This window comes from Mustelus asterias, chromosome 9 (genome assembly GCF_964213995.1).
Source record: "Mustelus asterias chromosome 9, sMusAst1.hap1.1, whole genome shotgun sequence".
Taxonomy (NCBI): Eukaryota; Metazoa; Chordata; class Chondrichthyes; order Carcharhiniformes; family Triakidae; genus Mustelus; species Mustelus asterias.
The window spans coordinates 23,270,710-23,298,408 of NC_135809.1; the positions used below are offsets into that span (position 1 = coordinate 23,270,710).

At 45.6% G+C, this 27,699-nt stretch overlaps 1 protein-coding gene across 1 annotated transcript in view; it reads left to right on the top strand.

Annotated features, from left to right (window-relative positions):
* The window catches only part of hmga2 (high mobility group AT-hook 2), a 144,638-nt gene extending 117,543 nt beyond the window's left edge, over positions 1–27,095 (top strand). The window contains exons 4-5 of the mRNA XM_078221106.1: positions 7,346–7,378; positions 27,060–27,095. Coding sequence (XP_078077232.1) covers positions 7,346–7,378; positions 27,060–27,095 — 69 coding nt within the window. The remainder of the gene's footprint in view (positions 1–7,345; positions 7,379–27,059) is intronic.
* The last annotated feature ends 604 nt before the right edge of the window (positions 27,096–27,699 follow it).

Genomic DNA, 27,699 nt, shown 5'->3' on the forward strand with positions numbered 1-27,699 from the left:
TGTGGCGAGTAACTCACCTCCTGACTCCCCAAAGCCTGTCCACCATCTACACGACACAAGTCAGGAGTGTGATGGAATATTCCCCACTTGCCTGGATGGGTGCAGCTCCAACAACACTCAAGAAGCATGACACCATTCAGGACAAAGCTGCCCGCTTGATTGGCACCACATCTACGAACATTCAATCCCTCCACTACCTACGGTCAGTAGCAGCAGTGTGTATTATCTACAAGATGCACTGCATCAATTCACCAAAGATCTTTAGACAGCACCTTCCAAATCCACGACTCTTCCACTTGATGGACAAGGGCAGCAGATAAATGGGAAGACCACCACCTGGCAAGTTCCCCTCCAAGTCACCCACCATCCTGACTTCGGAATATATCACCATTCCTTCACAGTTGTTGGGTCAAAATCCTGGAATTTCCTCCCTAATGACATTGTGGGTCAACCCACAGAACATTGACTGCAGCTCATAGCAAGGGCAACTAGGGATGGCAATAAATGCAGGCCAGCCAGCGACACCCACGTCCCACGAATGAATTTTTAAAAATGTTGGAGTTTTATAGAAGTTTGGCAAGGCCATGGCTAGAGCACTGTGCACAGTTCTGGTCACCACATTATAGGAAGGATGTGATTGCACTGGAGGGGGTGCAGAGGAGATTCACCAGGATGCTGCCTGGGACGGAACATTTAAGTTATGAAGAGAGATTAGATAGGCTATGGTTATTTACACTGGAGCAGAAAAGACAGAGCTGTGATCTGATCGAGGATAGTACTGCGGATAGTTGGGAACCTGTCTCGGGGGCAGGGAATTCATATGGTGTTCGTGGAAGTGGAAATGACTAGGGTTGGGAAGCATTTTCCGATCAGGGCCATTGTGATCTCCTGGACTCGTTTCGATCGCCTCAGGGGGTCGGAGAGGAATTTCCCAGATTTTTTTTTCCCCATATTGGCCCTGGGGTTTTTCACTCTGGGTTTTCGCCTCTCCCTGGAGATCACATGGTCAGGAATGGGGGGGTGGGGGTGAGTTAATAGGTTGTAATGAACAAAGCATCGTAGCTGTGAGGGACAGCTCGGTGGATAGGATATTGGTATGTAGATAGGCTGGAAAATTGGGCGGGGATCCTGGATTCAGGATTCAATCCTGGACCGGGGAGCGGTGCGGGCTTGGAGGGCCGAAGGGCCTGTTCCTGTGCTGTATTGTTCTTTGTTCTTTGAGGTGTATAAGATTATGTGGGACATGGACAGAGTAGATAAGGAGCAGCTGTCCCAGTTAGCTGAAAGGTCAGTCACGAGGGGACATAGGTTCAAGGTCAGGGACAGGAGATTTAGGGGAATGTGAGGAAAAACTTTTTACCCAGAGGGTGGTGACGGTTTGGAATGTGCTACCTGGGAGGGTGGTAGAAGCGGGTTGCCTCACATCCTTTTAAAAATTACCTGGATGAGCATTTGGCACATTATAACATTCAAGGCTGTGGGCCAAGAGTTGGTAAACGGGATTAGGTGGGAGATCAAGTGTTTCTTGAGTGTCGGTGCAGACTCGATGGGCCGAAGGGCCTCTTCTGCACTGTGATTCTATTTGTTTGCAAAATGCATAAATAAAAGATAACAAAGTGGGAATGCATGGCGGAAGTGATTACAGTGGGCAGGAGCACCACATGAAATAATATTTATAGAATGGGTTGACATTTCACATGAGTGTAAAAATCTCATACAAATTAATTTGTATGAAATGTTGCCTCAACTGTGTCAGTTCAACTAAATTGGTTTCAATCTCATTTACATTTGTTAGAGATTGTGAGTGTAAAATAGCACAGGATGAGAATTGGATTTAAACATTTTATGAACAAGGCTGTTTTTATACCAAATCACTTATTTGTTCAGGTCTATACAAATATTTCATCAATTTTGTAAAAGACATTGACCCTGATTTTTTTGGCACAGCCACTCCGAAATCGGGGCGGGCGAGGCTCACTGAACGGCATTCCCTGTTGGCCTTGGGCGTGATCTTACCAGCCTCAGGTGGCTGTGCCGGTAAAATCAGGGCCATTTTTTGACATTGACTTGGAGCTGTTGCTGTGCATTAGTAACATAGGAAAGAGAAAAATGGTACTTTTGACCAGTATCTGTTTTTATATTTTAGTTTCCATTCTGTTAGGGATGGCTACTGGAATGCTGCCACCCCGCCCGCCACAGAATCGGAGCGGGCGAAGGGGGGGGGGGAACAATGGGAATGTCCATTCACCTCGGGTGGGAATTTCTGGTGTCTCAAAGCCGTAAAATCCCACCTGACGTGTGTTTAAATACAATTCAGTTTAAAAGTCCCCCGAATGGGGAAGAGTACCTCAGAAGAATTCACAAAGGGTGGGATTTTCCAGCCCTTCCCACTGGTGGAAACTTCCAGTCCCGCCAAAGGTGACTCCCGTCAAAACTTCCCCGGCGACAGGGCAGGCCAGCCACACACAACGCAGTAGAGATCAGCAGGGCCGGAAGATTCCGCCAATGGCGGCCAATGACGAACCACCACCACCACTGCCGGTTCCGTGGGGGTGGGGTGAAAATGCTGCCCAAGGTTCCTGATGCATAATTTTTCCGATCCATTCTGAGGAAGCTGATCAGTTTAAAATCAGTCTGATTTAGGCGGCACCTTCTTATCACTGCACAAATCACTAGTGAATGACGAATAACATCTATTTATCACTCTGCCTGTGCAGAATTGAATTGAGTGTAAGTTGTGGAGATGCTTTCCAGCTTCTGGATATGATGTTTAGAACAAAGAACAGTACAGCACAGGAACAGGCCCTTCAGCCCACCGTGTCTGTGCTGACACAGATGCCTCTCTAATCTAATATTTTCTTGCCTCTATATAGTCCATATAACTCTGTTGCCTGCCCATTCATGTATCTATCCAGATGCCCCTTGAATGTTGTTATAGAATCTGCTGCTACCACCTCCTCTAGCATCGCGTTCCAGGCATTCACCACCCTCTGTGTGGAAAACTTGCCCCTTATATCTCTTTTAAACTTTCCCCCTCTCACCTTCAACTAATGCCCCCGAGTAATTGACACTTCAACCCTGGGAAAAAGACTGACTACCCACTCTATCTAAGCCTGTCATAATTTTGCAAACCTCTCCCCTCATCCTCTGACGCACCAATGAAAAAAATCCAAGTTTGTTCAACCTTATAACAGGAACTCTCTTTCTGATGTTCGGACTTGTAAAGTATGCAACATTCAAACACTACTGCGCAAGTGGCACAGGATAGCAGCGCCAATACATTGATCATTTCCAAACCAGGCAACATCCTGGTAAATCTCTTCTGCACCCTTTCCAACGCATCAACATCCTTCCAGTAGTGTGGCGACCAGAATTGTACACAAAATTCCAAATGCGGCCGAACCAAAGTCTTATACCGATGCAACATAATTTTTCAATTGCTGTACTCAACGCCCCGACCGATGAAGGCCAGCATGCCATACGCCGCCTTGTCGTTGTAATACATTCTAAAGCAACTGACCTAAACCTAATTCCAAAGATGAAGGAAGGCATAATTTTGCAAGTTTTGCATTGATAGAATTCTCCTTTGTAATTTAGACAGTGGTTTTGACTTGGTTGGAGTCAGGATGAAAATTGCCACAATATTTTGATTTGCACACAGCTGTTGAAGTGTTCCTTTTCATCTTTCGTGGCCAGGGGAGTTTTAAACTTTATAACAGGAACTCTCTGATGTTCGGACGTGTAAAGTATGCAACATTCAAACACTACCGCGCAAGTGGCACAGGATAGCAGCGCCAATACATTGATCATTTTAGGAGGAAGCAGGCAGGTGGGGAGGGTTGGCTGCACAAAAATGCGTTCCGAGCAAACAGTACCGCTGTTGGCGTCAATGCTGGCATGTTTACCGACAGCATATTTGTGATACAACAAAGCACAAAGGAATGCCTGGGCCTAAAGAGATGAGGAGCAGCATTGGTGGCAGTGATTACTTAGTAAGAAGTCTCACCAACACCAGGTTAAAGTCCAACAAGTTTATTTGGAATCGTGAGCTTTCGGCGCGCTGCTCCTTCATCAGTAGCACTCACCTGCTAATGGGGCAGCACTCTGAAAGCTCGTGATTCCAAATAAACCTGTTGGATTTTAACCTGGTGTTGTGAGACTTCTCACTGTGCCCACTCCAGTCCAACACCGGCATCTCCACATCGTGATTACGTAGACTAATACCCAGTGCCAAAGAGTCAGAATGAATGCATGTTTAAAATCTCCACGCACCTAATCTGAGCCACACCGGACAGCGAGGTGTCGAGTGAAGGTTTTGTCTTTGTTTCCTTGTCAGAGATAACAATCAGACAGAAGAGTGTCTAATGGCTACAGTGGGGTGCAGCATTGGTGAGCGAAGATTGGAAGGAATGTGCATCAAGGTGAACTGTTTGGAAAGAGTGTGCACTTGTGTTATTTGTGAATTGTTTATTTATTTTAAAACTTTCCAAATAGGGTTATCTACAGGGAAAAAATATCTTCATTGCTCAGTTGGCAGCAGCTTGCCTCAGGGCTGGAAAAGCTATGGGTTTCACCCATGTGGGAGCTGTGGCTCAGTTGGGTAGTACTCTTGCTTCCGAGTCAGAGTGCTGTGGGTTCAAGTCCCACACTGGAGACCTGGGCCCTAAAATCTAAGCAGACACTCCAGTTCAGTGCTGAGGGACCACTGCCCTGTCGAAGGGTGCTGACAGATGAGACATCTGCCTCCTCGGGCCGATGTCAAGGACCTTACAGCACGATTTTGAAGAAGACCAGGGCATGGCTTCATGGTATCCTGGTCAATACTTAACCCTTAATTGATGGACGGGATCTTCCAGCCCTTCCTGCTGGCAGGATATTCTGGTCCCGCCAAAGTCAAACCCCCCCCCCTGCCCCCGCGGCAGGACAGGGTGAGCCACACAAATGCCCGTAGACTTTGGCAGGACCAGAATATCCCACCAGCGGCCAAAAACTCACACGTCAACCACAGGAAAACCTGCCGCGCAGGGGGGGAGCCGGGAAACCTAGCCAAGATCACTAATGGATTATCTGGTCGCAGGAGGAGTTTGCTGCGTGCAACTTGGCTGCCGGTGCCCTACAGTACAACAGTGACATTGCATCAAGAGTTCATTAGCTCTAAAGCGCTTTGCGACATCATGTGGTCTTGAAAGAGTCTTTCTTTACTCACACAGGGACTTCAGCGCTTCATGTGGGTTGGCATTTCAGCACAATTCGAAGGTAGTGCTGCATTATGGATGTGACATCCTCCAGATGAGACGTTGTGTTACTGACCCTATGGCACTATTTGCACAAGGAGCAAGAAATCCTGCCACTGTCTTAACCCTCCAAAAACCAGCACCTACAAAAACATTTATGTAGAGGGAATAACGAGGCAATGTTTGTATTGGCTCTATTATAATTTCCAATCATTTGGTAAAAGTACTGTACTACATAGGGGCAACCTCTAGACTTGAAACATTGGCTCTACTCTCTCTCCACAGATGCTGTTAGACCTGCTGAGATTTTCCAGCATTTTCGGTTTTTGTACTCAAAAGCTTGGAATGGCTTAACGGGCAATGCTTTTGTCTTTAGCAACATAATGGATTTCTCGCTTCTTATATTTTTTTTTCTGAAGTATTTTTTCTCTTCCCTTAATTAAATTGATGTGGAGTTGCCGGCGTTGGACTGGGGTAGGCACAGTAAGTAGCCTCACAACACCAGGTTAAAGTCCAACAGGTTTATTTGGTAGCACGAGCTTTCGGAGCGCATCAGGCACTCACCTGATGAAGGAGCGATGCTCCAAAAGCTCGTGCTACCAAATAAGCCTGTTGGACTTTAACCTGATGTTGAGAGACTTCTTACTGTCCTTAATTAGATTGAACATTTTAATTCAGAATTCCATTGAGTTGAAAAGATGTCTCATTTCCAGTCTAGGATATGGTGAAGCTCATTCTTACAACAGACTGGAAAACGAGTGCGCCCAGTGGCTGCTCCAGTGGGATACCAAGCAGCTAACAAAAAGCAGCCCGGGGCTGTATACCCACCACTTGTTGCACTGTTGTTGCTTCCAGGTCTGGGGACATGGGAGGTTTTCTTGCAGATTTGTTAGAATAATAAAGTTGGAGTGTGTCGAGAACAAAACGTGCGGCATTTTAAAGAAATCCTAACTGCACAGGGCTTTGGCCTCGAGGTCATTTTGCACTGGCAGAAAATTCCTTTTCTGTTAAGTATGATTTGAAGAGCTTCCAAGACTTTACCTCAATTTCATTGAAGCAACAATACGACTATCACTGTGCGGTGTTGGATTTCACCCTCGCTGCACTATTCAAACCGTTTCGGGCATAGCATTTCTTTGTTTTTGGTATAAATTAGTACAGTGTGCAATTTGATACTTGGTCTCGCACAGTATTAAACAATATATTTCAACAATGCAAAATGGCCAGAGGGTGTTGTCCTCGCAAATCCTGTTCCTTTTGATGCGAGGGAACCGAGTATTTAAAGGGTTAAATCTTTCGGAAGGACCCAGAAAGCCAATAACTCTGGCTACAACCTGAGGCACTTGTTAATAAGGTCTGCGACTTCAATTGTTACCAGGTTTCGAAGCAATGTGTAAATCCTGCCTTTTTTTTTTCGTGAATGACAATTAGAAATATATCGCACTCAATCTGTTTTCCTGAAACCATTCATAAAAATCAGATGGCGGGGCCTGGCCGGGAGTTTACTCCATGCTGGGGTGAGGAGGGTGGGTGGGGGGGGATAAGCAATAGCGAGCTCCCTGCCCCCGCCCTGTTCTGTCTCTGCAGTCATGGATGGTCCATTTGTTGAGATTAGGGGAGGATTGAGTGCTTTTTGGAGGGCAGCTGGTAAAATTACTTTGACACATACTGGGCTCAGAGCCAGCGCTGGCCTTGATTCAGACATTGTCTTTCCCCTCATTGAACTGTCAGGACCTAATTCATGGAAAATAAAGTCAGTGAACTGGCAGCTCCCTCAGAGCATTTCTCTTAGCCACGGCATGCAGAAGTCAAATGAATTCAGACTGCGCAACCAAAGCCCTTTTTTTCCTCCCCCCTTTAGTATAACATTTCTGATTTGAGGGGATTCAGGGATATACAGGTGCTTGTTTACAGGTTAGCAAGAAATGAGAGGTTTGCGGGACGGGTGGGAGTGTTCTGGAAGGATGTATTTGACTGTGAATATTAAGCCAAGGTTGTTCCGCATTATGTTGTACTTGACGTGCTGCTATGCTTACAATTAAGGAAAGTGAAAAACAGCATGAATGCTTGATGGAATCTAACTGTACTTTGTTTCTTTCCCCCCCCCTCAGCCACAGCAAGAGGTCCAGAAGAAGCCTGCTCAGGTAGTGTGGACTTTTTATTGTAATCGGAGCGCTTTAGAATAAGGTTTAGGCGAACAGATATCTGGAATAAGGAGTTGGAGAGCCTGGACTGCTTTCTAAGTTGGAGTTAATAAGAAGGACATGAGCTCATGTGGGCTTCCTAATCTCAGCTGTCTGAGGAAATAGTGATAAATTGTATAAACATGGGGACTACATGGAAGTTCATGGAGGATAATGTAAATCTTACACTACATTCTGAGGAATCTCTTCCTTTTCCATCTGTTTCCTTTACTGTATCCTAACAGATGTCTTTACCATGTGGTAGTCTGGATCAGTTTAAAAAACTTCTGATCTTGTTGTAGACTTTGGGGTTTCTGGAGGTTACATACACATGGCCTTTTTACTTCAGCTAACCTTTTCTTACATCGGAAGAGTTTGGTAACTGGAAAGGGAGAGGCTGATTCCACAGTTGGTTCACCTTCTCGTTGGTGCAGTGAGGATAAACCAAGTGGCGGGAAAGTCAGGAGACTGAAGCTAACATGTCCCGATCCTAAAGAAACGCACTGCTCAGTTGAGAATCAATGTCAAAAACACACAGGACTCGAACAGCATAATGTCTGCATTCATTTCAAAGCATCAGCATTACTACAATTCCTTGGCTATAAGCTATGGGAGATATTATAGTACCAGCAATTCTGGTTAACCCTCCATAGACTTCCAACATTTGTCTTCCATATTGAGGACGTCTCTTTTTAAATGGGACATTTTATTTCCCAGCATTAACTATTAGTGACATCAGGAAACATGTGCACATTTGTTTTATAGGAGTTATTTAATACATTTGGTGAAATATTATTGTTTCCTTTACCTTCCTCCCCCACCCACGCTCCAAAGGGGTCCTGTTCCTGTTATACTGACAAACCGTTCAATTACTGAGTCCCTCGCAGACATTCCTGATCTCGTTCATAAGTGGGAGCCACGCATGCGCTTTCTAGCTGGGGACAATATTCAATAGCAGAGATCCTGGCCTCTCCCTCCCACCTGGCACTGCAGTAAGTATCTGATTTCACCAACCGAACAGTTAGGGGTGCATCTTCCACACTGATTCACAATCCTTGTGAATTTTGTTTAGTCAACTTGACACATGGAAATCCCATCACCTCCTCCAAGAGTCTCCATCCCAAGTCTCCGCAGAATAGGTTTTCTGTTTGTGCAGTACAGCGTGCGTGTCCGCTCCGTGTAGGAACACAACTAGCGGGAGCACTTGTGATCTTTCCCCTGCTTGACGAGCAGAGATCACTCTACTCACTTGGGCACTGGCTTGCAGAAATATCTGGATTAAATGGGAAGAGTTATAAGCCCCCAGTGGCAGATCTACCGCTCTCCAGGGTCCATTAGTGAGTCAGAGTGGCTGGACAAATATCAAAAATGCACCAGAAATGTATTTATTCGTACACAAGGTCAAAAAAGACTTTGTAGTCTATCGGAGAAGCCCTGAATGCTAATATCTTTCGGTCCCTCGCAAAAATTTATCTAATTTTCCCACATCTGGTTCCTTGCACAGTCCATTCCACACTTTGGCATCTTTGAAATCTAACCTGTTGGAAGCAGGTTGAGCTTAAGACCATATAAAATTATACGGGGCCAGGATGCAGTGCTTTGGAAGGACCTGTTTCCTTTAGCAGAGAGATTTAAAGTAATTGGCAGATGGATGAATCATAGAATAGGATCCCTACAGTGCCCATCGGGTCTGCACCCAACACAATCCCACCCAGACCCTGATCCCATAACCCCTCATATTTACCCTGACACTAGGGTCAATTTAGCATGGCCAATCAACCTAACCCGCACATCTTTGGACTGTGGGAGGAAACCGGAGCACCCGGAGGGAAGCCACGCAGACACGGGGAGAACATGCAGTGATCCAAGGCCAGAATTGAACCCGGGACCCTGGCGATGTGGGGCAGCAGTGCTAACCACTGTGTCACCGCGCCGCCCAAAAGTGGAACTGAGGGGAAATATTGTCACAGGGTTGGGGGTGCCTCAAAGTCACTGCCTGAAAGGATGGGGGAGGGAGGATCCCTCATTGCATTTTTTAAAAAAAACTTGGATATGAGCCTGGAAGTGCTGTAATCTACAGGGCTACCAGTCTAAGAGCTGGATGGTGGGATCAGTGTTGAACATTTTTTTTTGGACCAGCACCAAAATGATGGGCCGAATGGCCTCCGGTAATGTCATAGATTTCCTATGTTTCTATGGCCCTGACTCTGGAGTTAGTGGAAATCCTAAACAGATTGGGGCTTGATTTATTTGCTCTCTTAAAGAATTGTGAATGGTATCTCCACTAAATCTCCTCCAGACTAAACAATCTTGAGACTCCCCACATAGCTTAAATGGATTAAGTATCATATCGGTTCTGTTTTTGGTTTTTTTATCAATTATAGGACATCTATCTTCAGGTTGTGGAAAGACCCTAACCAGGATTACTTTTATCATACCTGTCCGAGTTCAGTAATGTATGTACTGGGTTTTCCCACTGGAAAAGTGATTTTCCTTCTCATTTAACCAAAATGTCTAAAGAGATTATGCAGATACCTCATGGTCCCAAGTCCTCTACATTTAGATGGCACTTGAGAATCATAGAACCCTTACAGTGCAGAAGGAGGCCATTTGGCCCAACGAGGCTGCACTGACTACAATCCCACCTCGGCCCAATCCCCATAACCCCATGCATTTACCCTAGCTAGTCCCCCTGACACTAAGGGGCAATTTAGCACGGCCAATCCACCTAACCCACACATCTTTGGACCGTGGGAGGAAACCGGAGCACCCGGAGGAAACCCATGCAGGCACGGGGAGAATGTGCAAGCTCTACACAGACAGTGACCCAAGCCGGGAATCGAACCTGGGTCCCTGGCACTGTGAGGCAGCAGTGCTAACCACTGTGCCATCGTGCCACCCGTCCCTGTGATTTTTTTCTGTTTTCCTTCATTACGTGCACAAATAAACTAGAAACTGATATATGAACAAGTAAACCATTTCCGTCAATGTTTACACTTGCATGGATAAAAATTACTTAAAGTTGAAGTTTTTAATGGTAATTACTGACAACACAGCAGGGAGCCATTCGGCCCATTGTGTCCATGTCAGCTCTCTGCAAGGCCAGTCCAGGTAGTTCCACTTTCCTGCTCTTTCCCTCTGCCCCTGCAATCTTTTTTTCCCTCTTTTACACTTGCCCAATTTCCTTTTGAAAGCTTCAGTTGAATCTGCCTCCACCAGACGATGCATTCCAGGTCAGAGCCAGCGACGACAAAACATGTCTGGTCGTGTTACCTTTAGCTCTTTTGGAAAGCACCTCAAGTCTTATTTGGGCAGCACGGTGGCACAGTGGTTAGCACTGCTGCCTCGCAGGGCCAGGGACCCAGGTTCAATCCCAACCTTGGGTCACTGTCTGTGTGGAGGTTGCACATTCTCCCCGTGTCTGTGTGGGTTTTCTTCGGGTGCTCCGGTTTCCTCCCACAGTCCAAAGATGTGCGGGTTAGGTTGATTGGCCATGCTAAATTTTCCCTTAGTATCAGGAGGACTAGCAGGATAAATGTGTGCGGTTACAGGGATAGGGCCTGGGTGGGATGGTTGTCGGTGCAGGCTTGATGAGCCGAATGGCCTCCTCCTGCACTGTAGGGATTCTATCCCTTGTCATTTGCGACCCTTCTAGCAATGGGAACAGTACTTTGCACATCCAAAAGGTGTGCAGGTTATTTTGACAGGCCATGCTAAATTGCGCCTTAGTGTCAGTAAATCCGTGGGGTTGCGGGAATAGGGGCTAGGTGGGATTGTTGTCGGTACAGGCTTGACGGCTTCCTTCTGCACTGCAGGGATTGTAAGTCTTTTTGTAGTTTTTTAAATTGTTTTTGTTTTGCAGGGGTGGGACCTTGAGAATGTGCAGAAGATGTTACTTTTGACAAAGAATAATTGGTTGCCGCATGTTACCACATGAATAAAATTTACTTGCATACATGTGAAGCCTGTACATGTATGTAAAAAACATTGTTCCAGCTTCTCCATGCCTGCTGTCCAATGCATGTATTTAGGACCAAGCTGAATTTCTATATAGTTTACGGTTTTTTTGCAATCAGAGAGGCAGACCATGTGCTGCTAACAGTCCCAAAGCAGTTAACACTCATTGAAATTGGCAATGAGAAGGAAGGGTTGGCTAAGAAATGCTTTTATTAATGGAACAAATGAATAATTATTGACCTTCCATTTTCATTGCAACAAATTTAACCCATTTCGTTTGAAACTGGTGACCTGTACGATGTAGCAATTTTTTAACTAATCCCAATTCTCCTTCAATCGAAAGCCTTGATTGGAGCTAAAAGGTTAGACTTAGTTGAAATTCGAAGTACATGGGAACCATACTAAAAAGCAACATTCACATGGCCCCCAAGGCCACACAGTTACGGTGCGTGGGATCAGCTGTCAAAATGTCCCATGTGTTCCCTGTGAATGGAGGTGCAATGTGTTGGAAGGGGGAGGTCTAAGAGTTTTGTTCTGGGGCCCAGAGGAGCACATTTGCTGCTCGTGGCCCCACAAGGATATTTTAAAGAGGAAGTTATACTTGCGTTTTTGGGGGGCCATCTCTGCCTCCAAACATGAAGTTCACTGCCGTTTTGTCCTCCCAGTAAACATGATGCTGTCATTCGGGCCCAACAGATGAGTCTACAAAATGTACACCACAAAATGCAATTTTTAATTCTTCAATGAGGTTGGGGTGGCACAGTGGTTAGCACTGCTGCCTCACAGCTCCGGGTACCCAGGTTCGATTCCAGCCTTGGGCGACTGTCAGACTGTGCGGAGTCTGCACATTCTCCCCGTGTCTCCGTGGGTTTCCTCCAGGTGCTCCGGTTTCGTCCAACAGTCCAAAGATGTGCAGCTTAGGTGGATTGGCCATGCTAAATTGCCCCTAGTGTCCAAAGATGTCTAGGTGAGATGAATTAGCCATAGTTACTATACTGGGTAACAGGGATAGGGTGGAGGGGGTGGAATGCTTTTTTGAAGAGTCAGTGTAGTCTTGATGGGCTGAATGGCCTCTTGCTGCACTGTAAGGATTCATGCTTGAGATTTTAGAAGTTGATAAGGTGGTCAGTCTAGTCTAGATAAGTACCACTCATGGGGGCAGTTGAGGCTGCAGACTTAGTGATTTGTTCAGTTTTCATGCATCGGTTGAGGTGCAGTTAACTTGCTATTGGACAGGTTTGACTGATGACAAACGTGTCAAAGCAAAAGATTAGGTAGTAGTTATTTTTAAGAAAGGTCACAGCCATGTAAGGATACAGAGGCCATCTTATTTTGGGAGGAGGGGTGGAGGAAGCAGAGACCATCTTTTTTTGGGGAAGGGGTCATAGAAACTAGAAGCAGGAATAGACCATTCGGCCCTTCGAGCCTGCTCCACCATTCATCTTGATCATGGTTGATCATCTAATTCAATATCCTGATCTCCCCCCCCCTCCTCCCATATACCTTGATCCCTTTAGCCCCGAGAGCTATATCTTCTTGAAATCAGGCAACATTTGATGGGTAAGCCTTTGTGGGTAAAGAAATTTCTCCTCACCTCAGTTCAGGGTTGGGGGCGGGAAGGCTGCAGGCAGGAAATTGTCTTCCATTTGTGTTTTCCCCTCTCTTTTTGTGTTGATAGTTTTGTTTCCCCTGTGGCGGCTGCTGCTGCTATCATTTGGAGAGTCTTGTGAGAGACACCATCGAGCCCTGCGGTGAGGGAGCTGCATTAACATCTGTAGATGCAGTGAAATAACCCCGGGGTTTCCCTACATGCGTCCGTCCAACTGTGCACATTTATCTGGCTCCCTCTCACTGCCTGCTTGGGTAACTGCTCCAAACCAGTTTCACCCAAATCTGTCACTCATGCTCCCTGTCGCAATATAACCAGAAAAGAAACAGGGAAGGAAGTGAATCAGAATTCTTTGAAACTTTCCATGATTTATATGTGAAGAATCCTGGCCAGAGACGCTTGTTTTTAAAATGTAAACTATTCCCAGTTTGGAGACTAATGCTTGTAGCACCTGCCCCACCCTTTAACTCTCCAAAATAAACATTTTTCCTGTAACTTATTAAATGCTGGGGGGCAGTTTTAAACCTGGGAGACTTTCTGTCGAGGGATAGGGTTCTGTGGAGGCAGGGTGTGACGGACATGAGGAATTTAGATTGTATGTTCTGGGAAAATTTGAGATCTGAGCTATGCTAACTTGTGTGCCTCACTAGCACTCTGCCGGTGTCAAAATAGGTGGTCTTGGCCACCTGTCACCACATAGGCAGAGGTGGGGAAGGTACATAATTCAAGATGGTGCCAGCGCGTGGTGACTTCTTGCGAGCTGCCCCCAGCATATCCTCTAATTCTATCTTTTACTCTTTCTATGCTTTTAAAACTCTTACTCTTATAAACTCTATCTATTTCAATCTCTACCCCCTAGCTATGAGTATAACACTACATTCTGCAGCCACTCCTTTCCTTCTCCCCTATGTACTCTATGAACGATATGCTTTGTATAGCATGCAAGAAACAATACTTTTCACTGTATCCCAATACATGTGACAGTAAATCAAATCAGTCTGCCTTCCTCTCAAGGGTGGGGTGGGGGTTACAACAACATCCAGGCAGAGGAGCCCATAGATTTCCTGAGGAGAAACAAGGCGGGCGACACGGTGGCAGTGGTTCGCACCGCTGCCTCACAGCACCAGGGACCTGAGTTCAATTCCGGCCTCAGGTCACTGTCTGTGCAGAGTTTGCACATTCTCCCCGTGTCCGCGTGGGTTTCCTCCATTGCTTCGGTTTCCTGCCACAGTCCAAAGATGTGCAGGTTAGGTTGATTGGCCATGCTCAATTGAGCCTTGGTCAGGGGGGTTAGCAGGGTAAATATGTGGGGTTCCAGGAATGGGGCCTGGGTAGGATTGTTGTCGGTGGGCTGAATGGCCTCCTTCTGCATTGTAGGGATTCTATGAAGAGTTCCAGTTCCCTTGGAACAATACCCCAGAGAAGAGACGATGGAGAGGAACGACATCAAGGCCCCAAAAAGGAAAGTTTTGGCCTTGTTCACCTTCCCAGCACATTTCAATCCTGACTTCAGCCTGCTGAGGAAGCTGCAGCAACTTTCCCACTTGGGCCCGAGTTAGAATCATCCTGGATCTGCACACTTCAAGAAAGGCTTGCTGATTTTGGGCAGGCATCTTAGCTACCCCTCCAGAAGCCTGAGTAAAAATCACAGTTGAAAGGATTTGGGAGCTTTCTGGCGGGTAAATAACCTGGGGCTCTTCAACACTTTCTCCCTCCTTTTCCAGTGGACTGAGAAGAGCTGGGTCTGGAAGCTGAGATTCTTATATTAGCACATTCTCATCTCAATGTCAGCATTAACTCGATTCAGAATTGCTTTTGATATAAGTTACATTTTGGTGGCACATAGAAGAGTTTTATGTGCTTCTTGAGCAATAAATATGATGCGGTATTTGTTCAGGGGGAGGCAATGGCGTAATGGTATGGCCACTGGATTAGTAATCAGACGCTGAGTAAGATCTGGGGACCCGGGTTCGAATCCCGCCACAGCAGATGGTGATATTTGAATTCAATAAAAAATCTGAAATTAAGAGTCAACTGATGACCATGAAACTGTTGTTTATTGCCGTTAAAAACACACATCTAGTTCACTCTATCCTTTAGGGAAGGAAATCTGCCGTCCTTGCCCAGTCTGGCCTACATGAGACTACAGAGCCAAAACAGCGCACTTGATTCTGAAATGGAGGGCAATTAGGGATGGGCAATAAATGGTGGGCCCACACAGTGACACCCACATCCCGCAAATGAATTTTAAAAATTCATTCAGAGGGAATATAATTAATTAATTCCTCTATTGGTTGGAGTTTAAGAGCCGTGGGGTTATGCTGCAACTGTACAGGACCTTGGTGAGACCACATTTGGAATATTGTGTGCAGTTCTGGTCACCTCACTATAAGAAGGATGTGGAAGCGCTGGAAAGAGTGCAGAGGAGATTTACCAGGATGCTGCCTGGTTTGGAGGGGAGGTCTTATGAGGAAAGGTTGAGGGAGCTAGGGCTGTTCTCTCTGGAGCGGAGGAGGCTGAGGGGAGACTTAATAGAGGTTTATAAAATGATGAAGGGGATAGATAGAGTGAACGTTCAAAGACTATTTCCTCGGGTGGATGGAGCTAATACAAGGGGGCATAACTATAGGGTTCGTGGTGGGAGATACAGGAAGGATATCAGAGGTAGGTTCTTTACGCAGAGAGTGGTTGGGGTGTGGAATGGACTGCCTGCAGTGATAGTGGAGTCAGACACTTTAGGAAAATTTAAGCGGTTATTGGATAGGCACATGGAGCACACCAGGATGATAGGGAGTGGGATAGCTTGATCTTGGTTTCAGATAAAGCTCGGCACAACATCATGGGCCGAAGGGCCTGTTCTGTGCTGTACTGTTCTATGTTCTATGATAGTCAAAAAATAACCAATCTCAAAAGGGATGTTTGTGGCTTACACAGACTATGTAACTGATCCTGAACCTTCACCTTTCATTAGTTATTTGCTGCTCTGTTCTTTTTTTAAACTTTTTTTTATTCATTCGTGGGACATGGGTGTCGCTGGCTGTCCAGCATTTATCGCCCGCCCCTAGTTGCCCTTGAGAAGGTGGTGGTGAGCTAACTGAGTGGCTTGCTAGGCCATTTCAGAGGGTAGTTGAGAATCAACCACATTTTTGTGGCTTTGTAGTCACACGTAGGCCAGACCTGGTAAGGACAGCAGATTTCCTTCCCTAACGGACATCAGTGAACCAGATGGGCTTTTCCGACAATCGGCAATGGTTTCATGGTCATCAGTAGATTCTTAATTCCAGATATTTTTTATTGAATTCAAATTCCACCATCTGCCGTGGAGGGATTCAAACCCAGGTCCCCAGAACATTATCTGGCTTTCTGGATTAATAGTCGAGCGATAATACCACTAGGCCCTCACCTCCCCGATTGAAAATGTTTCCATTTTTAACACACAATGCAACAAACCCCAAAAATCCCGTACAGCACCGAATAATCATCTTTCACAAGTACGTACAAAAAGAGACTCTCAAAAATCGAAAGTTAGTTCAGATTACTTATTGTCATTGGCACCTCCTTTTACACGGATAATGAAAGGATATTTCAAAGAGTGGGCGATATCAGGATAACCGGATATAGCCATGGGCACATGGCACAGCGGTGCACACTCTTGCCGACAGGATAACCGAGACAGAGCTACACCGCAAATGGAAAACGCTGTAGGATTAAACACAGCAAAGCGGGGCCTAACTCGGCACTGCCAAACATCCAGATAATGAAAGGATATCCCAGAGAGAGAAAAAGGAACACCAGAATAAGGCCATAGACACCTAACGTGGTGTGACAGTGCCCACTCTCGCACGCAGGATAACCGCAACAGAGCTACATAACCTTATTGGAGTGGCTGAGAAACTGTGGAGCCCCAAGTAGTTCTCACACTCCGCAGATTTATTCTGTTTTTATAAAGAATTGCTCCAGTTTGCTCCATAGAACTGGTGATTTTGATCTGTCGTTTGAATTACTCTAATTAAGGCAGTGGATTCCAACAGTTTTCAGCACCATACCCAGCTGTTAGGAATCAACCTGTCAGAAGAACTGGGATTGAACCAAGATACTAATGAGTGGAATGGTAGTGAAAAATGATGTGGCCGATTATAACCTGTTTTGCTTGGTGCTAACAGCTTCAAACCCGTGTCAGGAGCCTCAGCAGCCTGTAATCGGCTGACACTATTTTGAAAGGGGGAGGGTCGATCGCTCAATGTCCAAAGGACCTGCCTGTTTCTGGGGCCATTTCAAAAGACACGTGGTATCTCGAGGACCCAGATAACCATGTTAGATTGGAAACAGTTGGATGATACAATATGTAAACTTCCATCCTTCACACAGGCTACAGAGGGGTAACTTTGATCTTTTTTGAGGGACTTGGAGAACCACTTAGGATCATAGAGTGCAGAATGAGGCCATTTGGCCCATCGAGGCTGCACTGACCACAATCCCACCCAGGCCCTATCCCCAAAACCTCCATGCATTTACTCTAGTTAGTCCCCCTGACACTGAAGGGCAATTTAGCACAGCCAATGCACCTAACCTGCACACCTTTGGACTGTGGGAGGAAACCAGAGCACCCGGAGGAAACCCACGCAGACACGGGGAGAACGTGCAAACTCCGCACAGACAGTGACCCAAGCTGGGAATCGAACCCGGGTCTCTGGCGCTGTGAGGCAGCCGTGCTAACCACTGTGCCACCATGCCGCCCCCGATCAAGACGATGGTCAGAATTCCACGACGTCGCTCACAGCTGGGATTCTCCAGTCCTGCTGCAGTGGACAGAATTTTGGCCGAGCCTCAAGTTCTCCGTTCTCGCTGCCAGCGGTGGTGGGGTGATTGATGTCAGAGAATTCCAACCAATGTCACAGTATTGTGATGTTCCTAGCTGGGTTAGTTTGGAAATCACAGCTGCAATGAGGTTAAGACCTCATTGTGTCGGATCAGCAGTTTGGGTCTCCCCAGCTTCCAGTGTAACGTGAAGTCCGAAGACTAATGTGGCTCTGTTTACACTCCAGCCATGGCATCATGGTGAAGTGGAACCCGCCTTGGTGCTGCATTTAATGTTGCCATCTAAGTACACTTTGAGCAGCTTAAAGGACTGCTGCTTAACTGGACAGTGTCTCATTCAGCCAGTGCCTCCGTTCACAGGCTGACACGTCAGTGCAGAGAGCCGGAGAATGATGTTAGACCGAGGGCCCACCTGCCTCCTCGGGATCATGTAAACGTTCCCATGGTAACATTCTCAGAAGCAAGTGCGGTGGAGTTTTCTCCAGTGTCGAGGCCAACTATGTCCTTAGTAAACACCACGCGCACAGATTATCTGCTGCTGATTGTTGTCATTGTGGGAGCTTGCTGTGCACAAATTGGCTGCTGTGTTCTATGAATTAAAATAGTGATCACGCTTCTAGAGTATTTCATTGGTTTTAAAGTGCTTTGAGGTTGTGAAGGACACCATAAAACTGCAAATCTTTTTCTTTAATTGCCCCAGAAAGCATTGAAAGGCTAATTGGTATTATATGTATATATTAATAGAATCCTTACAATGCAGAAGAAGGCCATTCAGCCCATCGACCCTGCACCAACAACAATCTCACCCTATCCTGATAACCCTATGTGTTTACCCTGCTAACGGGCAATTTAGCATGGCCAGTTAACCTAACCCGCACGTCTTTAGACTGTGGGAGGAAACCCACGCAGACACGGGAATAACATGCAATCTCCACATAGACAGTCATGCCCTCCGCCCATCCCACACCCTGCTTTCCCTGTTCCCCTCTATGCAGTAAAGAAAACAAGAGTACAGTGAGGTTGCTGAAGTTACTTCTGACATTTTCCATCTGTAGCAATTTGCATTTATATAGCGCCCCATTGCATTTCCCAGAGCAGCCAAATACAATGAATAATTTCACATACAGTCATGGTGGGGAGTTTTCCCAGGGATTTGGAAGTCCAGGAAACTCAGGGAAAGTTGCGTTGGCACAATGGTTAGCACTGCTGCTGCGCAGTGCCAGGGAGCCAGGTTCAATTCCAGCCTCGGGTGACTGTCTGTATGGAGTTTGCACGTTCTCCCCGTATCTGTGTGGGTTTCCTCCCACACTCCAAAGATGTGTGAGTTAGGTGGATTGGCCATGCTAAATTGCCCCTTTGTGTCAGAGGGATGAGCAGGGTAAATACATTGGGTTATGGGGATAGGGCATGGGTGAGATTGTGGTCGGTGCAGGCTCAGTGGGCCGAATGGCCTCCTTCTGCACTGTAGGGATTCTATGATTCTGTGTAGGAGATCAGCTGACCCTGGTGCAGACTGGACATCAAACTGGCAATGTCCGAGATCTGTATGTCTCATCAACTCGCCTGTGAAGCTGGCTGAGCCATTGGGCATTAATACTCATTCTTTGACTTGGACACACGGACTTCTAATTTGATTATCCAAACTTTGCTGTGAAATCTCCAGAGGCCTTTAGATAAGAGGAGAATGACATTCAACCTGAAAGGCTGCAAATGTAGTATCCATCTGCCACAGTATTAAAGGAGGTCACTGTAAATGTGCCATTGGACATATTTATACACCCCTGTAGACCACATAAATTTAAAGAAACCCATTCGTGAAAAATGTTGCTGCATTGATGGCGCTTCAGTATTTGACAATTCTTGGACCTGTTTTCCAAAATAACCCTAAAGAAGCCCAAGGGGTTGGATTTTTCAGAGCACCATATTCCCCGCACCCACTGTCCCCACCCCACCCCCTTGACTGAAAAGGCAGTCATCAGCCCACCCACCCAAAAACCAGGTGTCATAGAGGTTTACAGCATGGAAACAGGCCCTTTGGCCCAACTTGTCCATGCCGCCCTTTTTTTTTCTAAACCCCTAAACTAATCCCAATTGCCCGCATTTGGCCCATATCCCTCTATATCCATCTTACCCATGTAACTGTCCAAATACTTTTTAAAAGACAAAATTGTATCCGCCTCTACTACTACCTCTGGCAGCTTGGCCAGTCAGGTTGGACGGCAACTCTGTCATCCCAGCATCACCAGGGCCAAGTGATAGCCACAGCTGGGACTACGGGACTACAGGCAGTAAACAAGCCCAGACGCGTCCAGGCCAGGCTGTCAAACCTCGGATAGTGGGGGGGGGGGGAATAGTATTAAGGGGGGTGCTTCTGATTGGCACAGGGGATCCTGCAAAGTAGTCCCCCCCCCCCCCCCTCCTTGTCTGACAGCAGCGTGTGCAGAGAAAGCTGTGGGTTACCTGCCTTTCTCTGCCACAGGTAAAATGGCGGTCAGTAGGCCGAGGGTGGGTAGGCTGCCTGACACCTGCCCCCTTCCGTACCCTCCACACTATGGAGAGAGGTTGGGGATGGCAGAAAGGCATTGGGAAGGCCATCTGCTTTATTTTACCCGTAAGCACCCCCTCCCCACCCCCCACACCCAAGTATGCTGGTGAGTCCAGCCCATGACATTCAAGCTGCCCTGTGGTGGATTTACCTCGATCACATAATGTTGTTGATATTTTGGTACATTCTGCATGTGAGGAGTAGCCCTATTGAGAGTTCACAGCTGAAGTCTGGGCAGTGAACCCCTGCGTTCCATCTGTATTTGGCAAAATGATGTGAGGACAGCGAACAATAGAGGGTGGGAGCCTGGCCCAAGCCAATGGTCCCATGCTATTAGTTACTGTCCGGGGGGAGGAACACCAAGGGCAGGACTGGAGGCAGTGAAGTCAGATGAGACTGGTAAGGCTCAGGGGCTCCTGTGGGTTTGGGGGCTTCATCTGATCAAGGTGAGAGCCTTGTTAGCACCGTAAGCAACGCATCAGATTCCTAATCTGAAGGTCCTGAGTTTGCGCCTCATATGGAGCATTTGCTTTTAGAATTCAATCCGGATAAGTGTGAGGTGATGCACTTGGGCAGGACAAACAAGGCAAAGGAATACGTGATGAATGGCAGGAACCAGAAAGCACCGAAGATCAGAGGGTTCCTTAAGGTAGCAGAGCAGGTGGATAAAGTGGTTAAGAAAGCATATGGTATACTTGCTTTTATTAGCCGAGGCATAGAGTTTTAAGAGCAGGGAGGTTGTGCTGGAACTATATAAAAAGTTGGATTGGCCACAGCGAGAGTACAGTGTGCATTTCTGGAATCCGCATTATAGGAGGAATGTGATCGCACTGGAAAGGCTGCAGAGGAGATTTACCAGGATGTTGCTTGGGCTGGAGACTTTTAGTTATGAAGAGAGATTGGATAGACTGGGGTTATTTTCCTTGGAACAGAGGATACTGAGATATGATTGAGATGTGTAAAATTGTGAGGGGCATAGAGTAGACAGGAAGAAACTTTTCCCCTTGGTGGAGGGATCAATGACCAAAGGTCATAGATTTAAGGTAAGGGGCAGGAGGTTTAAAGGAGATGTGAGGAAAAACCTTTTCACCTGTTGGGAGCCTGGAAGTATCTGAATTCTCTGCCTGCTGGCTACAGGCACTTAGTTATAATTTATTTATTTATTTTGTGAATAAGTCCCTCAGCCAAACAGCTTCTTCCAGTCCTGCTGTGTTGAGTGTGGATAGGCCTCCGCTGATTCTGTGGACTGGACACTCTTCTACAATGTGCTGCAGAGTTTGCTCTCTCCCACAGGGACACGGGGGACTAGCACTAATGCCCCATCTGTGGAGGTTGGCCAAGCAGGGATCATGGACAGTCCTGAACCTGTTACGGGTGGATCACTCTTTTCTTGGAAGATTGAAGCCAGGCAGCTGTTGGGTTGGGTTTGAGACCAGGTACTTTGTATCCAATGATTCCTATTCATTTGTCCAGGTGGAATTTGTGTTGAAGTCCTGTGTGGGAGGTTTTATCTAGATGGGCTTTCTTGATGGGAGTCGTAGCTTGAATGTACTGAATAGATTAGCATGAAGTGACAGGTGACCGGGGGTTGGGGGGGGGGGGGTCCATGGTGAACTTTTTCTATCATTTTCCGGGTTGTTGCAAGTCAGCGGATATATGGAGGAGTGATGTTTGCCAGGACAGGGAGCCAAGAAGCTGATGTTGAGTGTTGTATTCCAGTAATGATACACGTGATAGCATTCAGCTGGGTGTCAGCTCTGTGGAGGTGTGTGAGGGTGGGTCCATGAGCATGTGGGTGGTTGATCTTGACCAGATAGGTGCGCAGTATTCTGCTACTGAGTATGAGTGTGCCAGTGCTGAGGTTCAGAGACTGGTGGCAGCAGCACCTCACATTGAACCGACTAGTTTGGTAGCAAGCTGTTTCTGGGCTTGACCTTGGCTGCACTTGTTTTTAGGTGTCTCCAGAAGGTCAGTGTCCTGTTAATCATAATAGATTAGCTAGAAGATCACTGCTCGGGTATTTGATGTCAACTGGGCTAGTAATCTAGAGGCTACAGTTGCCTTTGGCGATTGGGGTTTCAGACCTTTGTTGGAAAGCAAACAAGGGTGTTAGTTGCAAACATGATCAGACTTGGTTGTGAACCTCGAAGAGCCCACACTCACTCACTATCTAGAATTGCACATGTTGTATGACTATTTGGGTGTAGCATTGGATGGCTTCCGATGCACACAGATCCATACCACAAGAGTCAGGAGCAGAGGGAAGAAAATTGAGAAAGAAAATGTCCAAGGACCATACTTGCGGAATAAATACGAATCAATAATAGTCTGCTTTTTATTTAATTTTCACCAATTAAATTCCAGATTTCAGCAGGTGCCTGCGACAACAAACCTCTCCCCACCAGTTCCCAGGGACTTTTCCTCCCTCATCTGTTCAGACATATAAACCTTTATTTTTGGAATATTTGCCTGAAGGATATACAGTATGTTCTAAATTACTAATTGCGTTTTGTAATGGAATGTTACCAAAGCAGTTTCAGCTGTACCACATGCCACATCATCAAAGAGCTTCGCAATGGCGTATCGGGGATGATGCCTCTCCGTACTGATTGGTATTGAGGAGATTTTTAGCTACACAGGCCAGGTAACCTTTGTTACTCTGAAGTAACATTGCAGTTGTTTGATCTGGCCTCATTGTGCACATGATAAGTTTTCTCTTTTTTTGCTGCTTTTAAGGAAATATTTCTTTGAGTTTTATGAATGATTAGTAATTCTTGTAAGCCAGGAGTGGTAGTGTGCCATGCGGTTTATTGTGCCAATGTGAGCGTGGAAAATGGTGAGAAAAACCAAAGCGCATTTTAAAACTAACCAGGCTTGATCCTATCCTCCCGTGAGTTCCACACAAGAGCAGTTCCCAGTCCAGATCACTGGCCATCAGGCATAGGAACCTTGACAGTTTTTTTTGGCCAAGCACTGGCTTGTCATTTCTGAACCAAAATGAGAGGTTTTCATCAGTGAAGTAGCCATCATGAGGCCAGTCTCGCACTCTCCCAGCTTCTGTTTAGGGTGTTACTGATAAGCACACAAAAGTAGATCAACCCCTTCCTCATCCCTGCACTCGGATACAGCCTAGAGAGAAAGATAATTCGGGAAAGAGAGAAATATCCTGAAATAAAACAAAACTATTAGAATTGAACCAAATCCAAGTAGCTTTTGTAACCAGGGTGACCCCTGTTCCTGACCCAAAATGCTTACTCCGGGACAAGATGAGACTGACTGATCCATTGGGTTTGCCCCATTCTGGCATGGTGTAACCTCTCTGGACACCATTATCCATTCCCACATGGCCATGTAATCTCCTGAGAGAGATTTTTAAAAAATATGTCAAATTATGGCAAGTCTTTGACTCCTAATGCTTATCAGGCAAATTCCAGGAAATTACCATGACTGGGTAATGTACCCTGCCCATCTTCGAGAGGTAGATGCATTTGGCACTGACAGGAACGTGTCGAATTTGCAACGAGTTCACACTCCCTGTAACTTATTGTAGAGATCAACAACTCTGCAAAGATAAATACCCCCTAGAATCTAACCCAGTTCCATGCTTTCATAACTTCTAATTATGTCCTTTGCTTCACCCTAATCTATCAAACTCAATTAGCCTATTCACTTGGAGCGGGTCTAATCCTGTTATTATTTAAAAGGCTCCAATCATATCTCTTCAAAGTCTACATCTTTCTGAAGTATCTAGCCCCAGCTCTGTCAATTCTGCTAAAAGACGTAACCTAGTGACCTTCCTCTGAACCTTTTCCAGACCCCCTCTATATTCTCCATCACAACAGTATTAAAATGCATTTGGCATATTCACAAATTACGGAGATTCACTTTACATTAAAAATCTGTGCTTTGAAGGTCAGTTAAATTTCTAAATGTGAATATCCATCAGCCATGGTGATTGTGAATTTTGTAGACTCGGGGAATTTTGCTTTTTGTTTTAAATGGGTCATCATGGAGGCCTGGATAGAGTGGACGTGGAGAGGATGTTTCCACTAGTAGGAAAAACGAACCAGAGGGCACAACCTCAGGCTAAAGGGGCGATCCTTTAAAGCAGAGATGAGGAGGAATTTCTTCAGTCAGAGAGTGGTGAATCTGTGGAAATCTTTGCCGCAGAAGGCTGTGGAGGCCAGGTCATTGAGTGTCTTTCAGACAGAGATAGATAGGTTTTTGATTAATAAGGGGATCAGGGGTTATGGGGAAAAGGCAGGAGAATGGGGATGAGAAAAATATCAGCCAAGATCGAATGGCAGAGCAGACTTGATGGGCCGAGTGGCCTACCTCTGCTCCTATGTCTTATGGTCTTAAATAGACAGCAATGTAATCGTGATTCAAAAGGTACAGTTCTACATGGAATTTAAAGTGGATGAATTATTTTCTTTTGCTTTCGATTTGGGGATATGAATAATGCCTATCCATGCTTCCAATTGAATTACATTCTTGCTCTTTTGCTCATTTCAGCTCGTCACTTCAGATAAATCTGAATAAAACTGTACAACTGTCAAACATTAATGTGTTGAAACCTATTCAGTGAAAGACAACTAATTCTTTTATTGAAATTTAGACCATTCCAAGTCTATTTTCCATTCAAGGAACCTTGGAAGTGCGCAGGTTCAAATTTGACTAAATATAACTTACCCCCAGTCACATTGGCAGATTTACCAAATCTCCCACAGTTTAGTTTCCTCTTCATCATTAAAGGTCATTTTCTAATCTACAGCACATATAATTTGTATCTATAATCCTAGTGCCAATAAGCATGCCTCAACTTTGCGAACAGCCATTTCAGGTATCAGATGGTGTGCTGGTACTTATTTGCCTGCCAATTGGATGAGATTTCAAAGCACTGGTGTGTTATCCAACTATGTTAACGGTAATGTTTTGAGGCAGGCTGAATGAATGAATTTCATTTGAGAAACATTCTAGAAGATAGTTGAGTCTGTTAAAGTCAGTGCCCCGTGAGGTTAGTAGGTTGTTAGATCCTGCGCTATTGGGACACTGTAGTGGATAAACCAGAGTCTGGCTGTCAAGGGCAAACCCACATATACAAAATGAATGTTGGGTGAACTAGCCAATGTCTTGCCTGGAAACTATGTTGACTTGTTTGTACTGGGCAAGGAATATGTATATCCACTGGATCACCATGTCTTTTTAGAATGTAAATGTTAATTGAAGAGGCTGGGGCAGAGGGCAGCCGACACTTGACTTTGTCCTCTTTAGTCCATCTGCGGCTTTGATCAGGCTACATCTTTCTCTGTTGCTTGTCCCCCAGAGAGTCTCCTAGGGTCATGGCCTGCAGCCTAGTCAAGAGGCATTAGCCTACTGGCTTAAATATTTGAGGCCCTCAGGTTAGCAGGGGGGCCTTCACTTCATGCACTCCACATTTCCCACATAACCTAAAGCAGACTAAACAAAAGTTGGTGTGAAATCCGATGGCTGGGTGCAGTTAAAGTAATATGTTGAAACTGTCCTCCATTCATTTAATACTGTGTGTTTGTATCCTGGATTTACACCCTTTTCGGTCTTTGGGATCATGGAAACCTTTGAAAAAGGGATTGCAGAGCAGTGGCCTGTGATTAAAACCTAGTGTTTTTTCTCCGTGCTGCTCTTGTGCTGCAGTGTCACACATGGTAGCATTTAGGAGCCCCTTCACAGCTGAAGTGTTTCAAACACTAATGAATGGAAGCTTGGTCATATAATGCAGACAAGCTTTAAGGCATGCTTTACTGAATGGTGTACTGTAGTGGCCTGGGAAAGGAAGAGAGTTATAAATTGTGTCAGCTAGCAGCCCAGACAAAATGAAGCCATGTGGAAAATCAAATCTATTTAACTATGAAACTGTTGCAAGCCATTTTAAGGTGGTCATCTTTGGCAGTTCTCAGTTTATGAGGTGACAAATGTTAAACCACATAATGCAGTCTTTTGCTTTACTTTTTTTTGTCAGGCAAATAAAAGTTAAAATATTTTGCCATTTTTGGACCTGGTTATTTTAGTGGGGGGATGGCGGCTTGTTAGGAGTTGAACGCCGACTAGATTTGACGGGTGTAAATATTTGATAACTCGATTAAATAATTTACCATGTCCAGGTATGAGAGTCCTATTTTCAGTAAAACTTTTTTAAGGCCTTTAAGTTCGCAAACATGGCAATGATATCAGCTGGAGGAGATTTATGGCGGTTTGGCTGGTATTTAATCAATGTACTTTCTCGCAAATCTGGGGTTAAGCATGTCCGAAATACTCAGCAATTAAAAAAATAGCAGCCTTGCTTGTCGAGCTAGTCAGTGTAGAAAGGGAAGGGCAAGGACATATCACAGTGGCACGGTGGTTAGCACTGCTGTCTCACAGCACCAAGGACCTGGGTTCGATTCCTGGCTTGGGTGACTGTCTGTGTGGAGACTGCACATTCCCCTGTGTCTGCATGGGTTTCCTCCGGTTGTTCCGGTGCCCTCCCACAGTCCGAAAGACGTGCTGGTTAAGTGCATTGGGCATGCTAAATTCTCTCTCGGTGTACCCAAACAGGCGCCGGAGTGTGGCGGCTAGGGGTTTTTCCCAGTAACTTCATTGCAGTGTTAATGTAAGCTACTTGTGATTGATAAATAAACTTTATATTATTCAAAAGGAATCTGTCTGACAATATGCAAATTTGTTTTTGTCCGCAGGAAGAGGGTGAAGGAACATCCACAGAGGAAGATTAAGAAACCACCCTATTTTACTTCTACCTCATTCAGCAGTTGGGTCTTTTGAAGGGAGAAGACACTACCTTGACCACTTATTTTTTTTTTTATTCCCAGTTAACATTGGTCTGTCCACTTTATCCTGCGGAGAAACACATCCTCTGAAAGACTTTTGCTATCCACCTTTTTGTTTTTGTAATCCCTTCACAGTCCCAGGTTTAGTGATTAAAACACTGCTGTAAACACAGGGGACACAGATTAATGATGCAACATTTAATTACTGTTTTCTTTTTTTTAAATTCTTAACATACTTATAGTTTATTGAGCTGCTGAGTAAGGGTGAGTGGGTCAAAAAAAAAGTTATATTTTTCACTGAAATGCACAAAATAATGCAAGAAAACGTCATTTACCTAGCACATAATATGGGCATTTTGAGAGAACATGCTTTTCTGTTTTAAAATGGATGGGCTTTAATAGCACCGACACCCACCCCTTGACTTAGTGTACACCCTGTATAGAACACCAAAGATGAGGGATAGGCACTGCTCTTATAGGAACTTTTTAGTAGACTTTTTTAAAAAATTGATTTTCACTTACTCTAATTTCAGGAAGATCCTGGGGCTGA